At 52.0% G+C, this 10,000-nt stretch overlaps 1 protein-coding gene across 1 annotated transcript in view; it reads left to right on the top strand.

Annotated features, from left to right (window-relative positions):
• Nucleotides 1-10,000, top strand: part of wasf1 (WASP family member 1) — a 74,672-nt gene that overhangs the window by 32,541 nt on the left and 32,131 nt on the right. Inside the window, 1 exon segment of the mRNA XM_061244170.1 lies at nucleotides 1-124. This exon segment is cut by the window's left edge and continues 11 nt beyond it. Coding sequence (XP_061100154.1) covers nucleotides 1-124 — 124 coding nt within the window.

Raw genomic sequence — 10,000 nt, 5'->3', positions numbered from 1 at the left:
GAGGACCTGTTTGGGGAGCTGTTCAACGAGGCGCACACCTTCTCCTTCAGAGTCAACTCCCTGCAGGAGCGCGTGGACCGCCTGTCCATCAGCGTCACGCAGCTGGACCCCAAAGAGGAGGAGCGTGAGTGTCCCGTACGCACGCCTGTACACGCACACACACACACACACACGCACACACACACGCGCGTTCACACACACGCTCACGCACACACACGCGTTCACACACACGCTCACACACACACACACGCATGCACGCACGCACGCACACACACACACATGCGCACACACACACACGCGCGTTCACACACACGTGCACACACACTTAAACACCCAGAAATGTGCATACATATGCATAAATATACATGCACCCTACCCATATGCACAAGCACATACACCCATAGGCAGAAATATGTATACATATGCACACACACACACACCCACATGCGCAAATATGCACACATATAAATAGACACACAAAACAGAACACACTGGTCAGTCTGTTGCTCTCTTCGCCTGTCTGTTTGGGTGCCATAGGTCAGCCTGTCTGTTCTTGCTGCATTGAACAGGTGCCAGCTAAACTATTAACACATGACTCTCATAGCCAAGCTGTACAGTCACTCAGCCGTAGTAACCATGCGGAAATAGAACCGTTCGTAATGATGTCACTCGGTAGGTTCATGGCTACTGGACGAGGGCTCTCACTGATGTGTGCGTGCTGGTCTTAACGGTGTGCGGATTGGCCGATACCATGGGTCCCAGTGCAAGAGGAAGCCCATCCAGGTGGTTTAAATTCCAGAAGCTTTGCGCAGAACCGCGTCGTGAACCGGCAAATTTAGCCGGAGGGATATCTCCTGCATCAGATAGCAGCCTTTCTGCGATCGGAATCACGCACCTGGGAACCGCTATCGGCGCATCGGACGCAGGCTAGCGCCAGTGCGAGGGTACCAACCCACCCGTTAAATATTATGTGTTCCGCTTGGAAGACACGCGCCCCGCCCGGAGACACCTGGCGGAGAGCTCCCAGGCTCGTCCTTGACAGTATCCCGCGATGGGGGCTCGGGGTTTAATGGCTAACCCTGTCAAGCCCCCCCCCCGTAGGCGTGGGCTGTGTGTGCCGGTTACATATCACCAGGGCCCGTGTCAGACAGCAGCTCTCTCTCTGTGATGGACTCTCTGAGCGGCCCACGTTACCCTGAGGCCAGTGGACCGAGGAGCGGCTGTCCGACGCAGATTAGCCGCACGCGTACACACGCACACACGCATACACACACACACACTCCTACACACACACGCGCGTACACAAACACACACACACTCGTACACACACACGCACACACTCGTACACACACACACGCGCACACACTCGTACACAAACACACACGCATATACAAACACACACACTCGTACACATACATACACACACACACACACACGCACTCACACACTCGTACACATACATACACACACACGCACACACTCGGACACACACGCATATACAAACACACACACTCGTACACATACACACGCACTCATACACACTCGTACAGAGACACACAGCACGTGCACGCACACACACTTGTACACACTTGTACACATACATACACACACACACATGCACTCACACATTCGTACAGAGACACACAGCATGCGTACAGAGACACACAGCATGCGCACAGACACACACACTTGTATACATGCTAATACACACACATACCCAATTGTACATACACTCATACACACACACACTACACATGCATTCACATATACACTCACACATATAGCATGCACACATACACAGCCCACGCACATACACACTCGTACACACATACACACACTCATACACACACAGTGATAAGGGGGTTCAAAACCCAGATGTTAAAGGAGGAAGACTTGGGGTGTAGGGGGGGGCCCCAAAACCAGAGAAGAAGACTCCCAGTGCAGAACGGGATAAATCTGAGAATTTGGAGGCGCTTTTTTTTTTTTAAAGCAGTGTATCGATTCAGGTGTTTTTTTGCTTGAACAGATGAAAGCAGTGATTTATGGCCCGTCGTGATCGATTTCTTTCTCCGCGCAGACAGGCACAACCTGCCCGGGGGTGGGGTGGGGTGAGGGGGGGGTTAATGAAACCCAGCAGAAGGTTTCTGTGAGTGAAATAGTCCAGGCAGGGCAGGTGGAAGCAGATTCTGACCTTCAAGGCTGCTTGACTGCCAGTCAGCTGTACGAACGCTATGCTAGTGCTATAATAAGACCTCAATAACGGTCTTGTGTTTTTTTTGTCAGATTTCAACCAGTCGAGAAAAGGGCAAAGATTTGATATTTAACAGTACCTCTATTTAGAGTTTAGCATGGCTTCTTTAGATGTGGTTTCCCTCAAAATGGCACAGAAGGCCTAGTGTATATGACCAATTTTTGGGACTAACAGGGTACATTTGTCTGAAATTATGGATAATTGATCATTCCAATATATACACTGCGTGAACATTATTAGAGGGTGCAAATGTTTAAGTCTCAGGCTTCACAAACTCTTTTCTGGTACTTTGGTTGTAAAGGCTAATGATAACGATCAACCTAAAATCGAGCACTAATTAAATTAACTTCCTAACCAAGCAATTACCTCAGATAGATTTTTTTTTACTTTACTTTTTCGGTGAAATATAATTCTTGGAAATAAGATTTTTTTTGTTTGTTTGTTTCAGTTTTCTCTTGCTTCCAGCAGTTATGAATGAGAGCAAAAAGAAGAGATATCCTCACATAACCTGTCATTTTACCGTGACACAATTTAAAGTGATTTCGTAACAATGGGCACCGCGGGGATTTAATAGACTTATTTAGGCGTGCAGGTCAGGCAGAGTCTATATAGTTTTTCACGGGAACGGCTTTTTCACGGCGGTGAGACACACTACCATTACAGGGGGGAAAGAAGTGCAGTCATTGATTTAATAAACCCCGACTCTGAAAGCCTTTCTTCGGTTCCAGGGAGAAAGAAAAAAAAACATCCTCCCTCTGCTTGTCTGTCGAGAGGATAATAGCACCAGGTAAGGAGGTCTCGCTCAGAAAAGGATTAGCACAATACGGCAATTTCAGCCAGTCGTTATTATGATAAGAGCATTACCGCCCCCGTGTCAGGTAATTTAAGCGCCGGGTTTTCTTTGTGTCGCTCTGGTGAATGAGGCCCATTGTGTTTTGCCCCAAAAGTCGACTCCGGTCGAGCCCTCGCCAGAATCGGGGGTTTAAAAAAGTTTGGCGTGGCGTGGCGTGGCGGGCGGGGGGAGGGGGTGAAAACGTGAGCTACGGGGGGGAGAGAGAGCCACTGCTGAAAGGAGACGCACGAATGCAAGTGAATGTTTCAAAGAGGGGCGCTCCCTTTTTCCCAGATTCCGGAAAGTTCCCTCCGTGTCAGGTGTGCCTGTATCGCTGCACCGTCTCTGCAGAGAGCCCTGCAGCTGGACTACACAGCGGGAGCTGCCATCTTGTCTGATTTTTTTTTGTCGCTGTTTTTCCTCCTTCTGCATGTGCTGAACGAGCCTGCCTATTGGGCAGTTCCGTGGTCACGTGATACAGTCACGTGACGCATCGGGCCGTGCCCTGGAGGCAGCTGCTCTCTCGGCCCCTCCCATTTCGGGCATGTGATGATGTAACGATAAACGGCGGTCCTCGCGTGTCACTCCTGCCAGTAACGGGAATCGGCTTCAGGGATTTCCGTAACCGGACTATGTAACGGCTCCCGCGGCTAACGAGGCTGAGTCAGCTCTTCTCCCCGCCCGCTGGATGAGGCCGGGGGGCCCCGCTGGGGGCCCGAGGCTGGCTGCAGCATGGCTCCCCAGTCAGAGCGTGCTGTGAAAGGCTGGTTTTTTTGTTTTTTTTCCCTCCCCCCCTCCTTTCTCTCCCTTGTTCTCTGGTGTAAGTTATGCTGCGATCCCCAGGCTCCGGGGCCCGGAATATTCTGAGAGACTGCGGGGGAGAGGCAAATTAATTCTGGGGTGGGTCGGTGGGGTGGGGTGCAGTAACAGGGGTGGGGAGGTGGGAGGTGTGGGGGTTTGGTTTGGGGGGGGGGGTTGCAGCTCTGTGCTACAGGCGCTGTCAGAAGATTGACAGCTCCGGTGATGTATATCCCATCCACGGAGCCCCCAAGAACATCCACAGCAGCCACCTCAGAAATGCGGCCCTCCTCTTGATATACACCGGACCCTTCACGGGGGGGGGGTAAAGAGCCTTGGGCGGGGCGGGGGACTTACAGTATTATGGTAAGAGCCCCTGGCGCGGAGTTAGCCAGGCTGCACTGCAAAGGCCGGATACCAATTCCCAGTAACGGCACCTTGTAGCCATTAAAGGTAATGGATTCTGCGGGTCTCGGATCCGGGACGTCGGAGAAGGGCAAAGAGACGGGGAGGCGGGCGACTGGAGGCCTCGCAATCCCATAAATCACAGCTGCGGGGGTGGGGGGGAGGGGGGTGAGGAGCGCGCGGTAAAGCGGGGTTGTCGTGGCGGCGCTTTGATTGATGTGGAGGAGCAGTAACTCCGCCCCCCCCAGCCACCACCACGACCTCTCTCTGTATTCCTCTTATCTGCTGGGGGACATTAGCATATACCCGGCTAGCGCTAAACGTTCTCGCAGCGTTGCTGCAATGTTATAACACGCCGTCGTGACAAAAAAGGTACAAGAAGTGCCGAAAAGCGGTACAGAAGCTTGTCGCTGGGGTGGTAACCCTGCAGGTACATACAACTGCACCCCTCGCGATTGGATTAATGAATAGTTTGTGCCTTTTTTTAGAAAAAAGTACTTATTTTATACCCAAAAGAACAGTATTGCACCTTTCGGGGGGGGTACATTCGGGAAAAAACGCACCTCCGCTGTCCCGTTATTCCCGAGGGCGCATCGACAGAACATTCCGGTAACGCCGTACGAACGTTTCGTCTCGGCCGGGCGCTCCATCCGTCCTCAGCCGCCTCGATCCCCCCCCCCCCTCCCGGCCCACGTAAGGTTCACCTTCAGGCCCCCGGAGGTCACTCCGGCCCCGGCTGATTGATGGCTCCTCCTCAGCCTTCCTCCGCCGAGCGCCATTTTAGATCCCGTCAGGACGCAGTGTCCCTCTCCCCCTGCTAAACTAATGGCCCATAGCCTCCATTTAATGGCCATATTATATCACCGAGATGTCCTGGTGTAATAATGATAGCAGACATCACCAGGAAAGACCCTGAAGCCCCTTTTTTTTTTTTAACAACGCCCCCCCCCCCCCCCCCCGCCTCTTTTCATAGTCCATATCCCAGCGCTGCAGTTCTTTTATAAACTGCTTTTTAATTTTCCGTTTAACCGTCGGCGGCGGCGGTCAGAAGGCGCGGCGGTGTGGTTAAACGGCGGCCGGGACGTTCCCCCCTTCCTTCCCTCTTCCCTTTTGATGAACGGAGAAAGACGGTGGAAGGCGGCAAATCTTTTCCGGGGACAATGAGGGCCACTGTTTTCAGGGTGATAAAATGGCCGCGTCAAGGCCTGCCATTGTGGGTCAGCTCCTGTAATAAAAACTACAACAAAAAGAAAGTTGTGAAGTGTTCTGGCTGGATCTTCACAGCGTTCCGGCTGTAAAAATGCTAAAAAACCCCACACACCACGGTCTTTCAGAACAGCCACTTCATAGCAGATGGGCCAGTAAATAATTTTTTTTAATAAGGACTTTCTTCCTCTCCCCACCCCCGCTCTGTTCCAAAAACACTCAGTGACCGTGAATGCTTCCAGCGGTCTGAGGGCATGAATAGGACTCCGTCAGAAGTGGGAAAATGAAAGCCTGGGACGAATGCCGTTTCCTGGGATTATGATTTCTACCCAGAATCAGCTGGAGGATACGTCAGAATGGGGGGAAAACGCCGTGGTGCCGTGTGTACCGAGTGCGCAGTCACGCTAAGCTTTCCTCCAGAGGCCCATCCATCCATCCATTATCTGAACCCGCTTATCCTGAACAGGGTCGCAGGGGGGCTGGAGCCTATCCCAGCATACATTGGGCGAAAGGCAGGAATACACCCTGGACAGGTCGCCAGTCCATCGCAGGGCACACACACCATTCACTCACACACTCATACCTACGGGCAATTTAGACTCTCCAATCAGCCTAACTTGCATGTCTTTGGACTGTGGGAGGAAACCGGAGTACCCGGAGGAAACCCACGCAGACAGGGGGAGAACATGCAAACTCCACACAGAGAGGCCCCGGCCGACGGGGATTCGAACCCAGGACCTCCTTGCTGTGAGGCGGCAGAGCTACCCACTGCACCATCCGTGCCGCCTCCTCCAGAGGCCGTCTTTCAGAAACACAGTGAGGCACAGTAACCGTTATGCGTGTAGATCAAGAGCGGGGTCGAGCAGGAAGATAAAAGAAATATGAAAAGGCACAAAATGAAGAACATGAAGTTCTCAGCGTGGTGTTTTTCCCGTAGTTCTCAGACTCACCGGGACTACAGCAGGGAGGTCTGTACGTTTGGTAAGCCATCGAGCTGTAAAAGACGAGAGAAAAAAACATCCAGAGGACTCTAGAGTGGGCTCTGGTTTAATCTGGAGAGCTGTGTAGCAAGTAATGACATGGAGATTGGCAATTGATTATGGCCGGGGGGGGGGGGGGGATTCTCTCTCTCTCTCTCTCTCTCTCTCTCTCTCTCTCTCCCTCTCTCTGTCTCTCTCCCTCTCTCTCTCTCTACCTATATCTCTCTCCCTATGTCTCCCTCTGTCTCTCTCTTCCCTCCCTGTCTCTCTCTCTCTCTCTCTCTCTCTCTACCTATATCTCTCTCCCTATGTCTCCCTCTGTCTCTCTCTCCCCTCCCTCTACCTCTCTCTCTCCCTCTCTCTCTGAGCATTCTGGGAGTTGGGTGTGGTGAGAGGGTGCGTGAGTGAGTGGCTGGAGCACAACGTGGTGAGCAATTTTTGCCAAACCTTTCCTTTATTCTACAAAAATTATTAACGGTTATTTTCTCTGCTTCACAACCGTTCAATCTCTCCTAAAACTGGTGGGGAAGGTCCCTGAGTGGCCCCAGCGGGCCGGTAGAATCGGGCTGAGAGAGTCGCTGACGGCGCTCTCCGGAGATAGTGCATCTCCTCGGCCCGCGGATGGTTAACGGACGCTCTCCTCCCGCCAAACGGTCTCTGCACCTGCCCCTTCTATCCGCCCATGTTGAGTGTGCACAAACACACCGCCTGAAGGAACGAATTCTTTCGGCACGGCTAAGATCCAGGAGCCTCCTCAGCGAGATGAAGGCATGAATGGAGATTCACTGCGAGATTTTTATTTTCTCGTTTCTGAACCGGTTTATCGGCGATGTGCGGCTCCCGCGGTGCTTTTGCGTCAGCGGGGGGATCGGCTTCTTGCCCTGAGATTCTCTCGGCTCTTTGTGTTGCCGCATTAGCATGCCGGTGCGGTCCACAGAAGTGCTAAAGAAGAGGGAAGATTATTCTCCGTTGTCAGTGTGATTGGTGCCATCGTGATAGATAGGGTGATTCAGCTGACATTTCATTTCAATGGCGCTATCTCCCATTCCAGTCAGAGTTTGAATGGGGAGGGCGATAGGTATGCGCGCTGGCGTTCTGCTCTTTTTATACCTTTCCGTTTTTACACCTTTCAGAGTTGGGCCAACTTCTGCCCGAATAAAGGCACCGCTGGTAATATTTCGGTTAATATTTACACAGTAATTTTTGGTGTGTGTGTGTGAAAGAGAGCGAGAGAGAGAGAGAGAGAGAGAGATGTGTGTGGGTGTTCACAGGTCCAGGATGCAGTGATTGGTCTTATTCTCATTCCATCACCGCTGCTAGGTGCACATTCCACATTTTGCAGAGGTGTGTGTGTGTGTGTGTGTGTGTGTGTCGGTGTGTGTGTCGGTGTCCGTGCGTGTGTTTTAAAAACCGGAGCCCCGGCATCCATTTTAAGCGTTGGCGGGGAGGAAGTGACAGATTGTGCAAGCAGGAGCGGGGCGGTTAGACTTAAGTACGGGTCAGGAGCTCGGTTTCCCGGGATACTCTCCATTAGAGGCGAGCCGCAGACGTCCGCGAAGCACTCTGCGCGGGCCAAGGGTCTCCGAGTAATTCGGCACGCGGGAGAAACTCGGCCGACCGACCGAGAAGCTTTCCCCCTGCCGCCCTGCCGCCATTACCGCCCGGGGGGTCAGCCCTCCGCCCCTGCATTTCACCGACGGGAGGTTCGGATATTACATAACGGCACAGTAACGGCGAGGACGGCCCCGTTCGCCCCGTCCGGGTTTAACGTCTGTAATTCCGCGCGTTTGTAAAGCGCTTTTCTCACGCTCGGTGCGCTTTACGGTGATGAGAGGGGGAGACTCGCCTCCACCACCACCACCTGGGTGAGGCACGGCGGCCATTTTGTGCCAGAACGCTCACCACACGTCAGATGAGGTGGAGAGAGAGAGAGAGAACAGTTTTTTTTTTGCCAATTAAAGACAGTTTACAGACTAGAGCAGTGGTTCTTAACCTGGGTTTGATCAAACCCCAGGGGTTCGTTGATACAGTATCAGGGGTTCGGCAGGGGTCAAGACACACACAGACACTAGTCTCTAGACTAGTCTCTAGACTCTAGGCTCAGTCTCAGGGGTCCTGTCAAACCCCTGAGACTGTCTCAACGAACCCCTGGGGTTCGATCAAACCCAGGTTAAGGACCACTGGACTAGAGCCTATACACTGCTGGGTTGAGTTTAGGAATCGAATGTCTGTGTTATCTGTCTCTAATATGTGACCTGGAAACGTTATGAAGAAAATAATTTCCTGTTGTAAATTAAAATTTTAGCTTCAGTTGATTTCTATCTGTGTCCCGTAAAGGACACCACCTGAAACCACTTCATCCATAACCCTAGTGTTTAGATGATTTCATTTAGCACACTGTTGTGGTTCTCCTGAGCCAAGTAGAATTCGACAAGTCAACGAGTTTAGGAATCCCGACAGAACCAATGAAGAACTATCAGGACTCCAGCGTACCCTGGTTAAAGCACCCAGTGCGCTGCGGTACTGAACCGAAGCTTGCGTCGTTAAGACTGTCAGGTACAGTAGGGTATGACGCCACGTAATCGTATATAACATCAGATTGTGTTTCGTTTCTTGAAAAGCCCTCTCAGAAGCCCGTCGGTTCAGACGGTGCTGCGTCAGTGGCCCGTTGGGGAAAGCGAGTGGCACATTTCTGACTGACTGCAGCGGAGGAGGCTTCCACCAGGCAGCCGTCGCCTCTGCGGATCGATTAACGCTGAACTGTTTCGCTCCGCTCCGAGCCGTCAGCGTGCACCGAGAGACACGTATGAGCGCTAAACTGCTTTGACATTTTCATTCTGCTGCCTAGCTAAGCCACGACGTGTTTTATGGTGAAATATAGTGTCGGGAGGCACCGGTGTCGGAGTCAACATCTGTCTGCGCAGTGCTCTAAAAGGCTTTAACATAAATCTGCTCATTCTGCGGGCCGGATTACTGTCTCGGGCCCCGGATCGGATGAGGTACGATGTGCACCTCGACCGAGCTGCTTCGGTGTGGCGTTGTGGGAATTATATGGGGGGTAATCAAAGATTTTATTAAAGGGATCATTTAACATGATCCCACCCGGACATTGTTTTTCTATTTAAAAGGTATCTAGCTGCCCCACCGCACCGCAAAACAAAGGGTTAATACTACGTGCTAGTATCAGCAGCCTGGGTTGCTGCATTAATTAATATTTTATGTGGATATATGATGTGGAATTATGATCATGAGCTCAGTCTCAGCGATGTGAGAATGGCCTGTGTGGGTCCTGTGCTGTGGCAGAGTCTCTGTGAAAGACTTTACCTGCAGTGTCTCAGTGGCTCAGACGCTACAGCGCAGCCCAAGAGCTCCAGTCCTGATGTTCAGAGAGAGGAACTGAGCCCTCATGGGTCCAGGGGGCAGATGGGAGAGGAGACATACACACACACACACACACACACACACAAATACACAGATAAACACACACACACTCACACACATACACACACACACACACACACAAATACA

The sequence above is a fragment of the Conger conger genome, chromosome 5 (assembly GCF_963514075.1).
Source record: "Conger conger chromosome 5, fConCon1.1, whole genome shotgun sequence".
Classification (NCBI taxonomy): Eukaryota; Metazoa; Chordata; class Actinopteri; order Anguilliformes; family Congridae; genus Conger; species Conger conger.
This window is presented reverse-complemented; position numbering and strand designations above follow the sequence as displayed.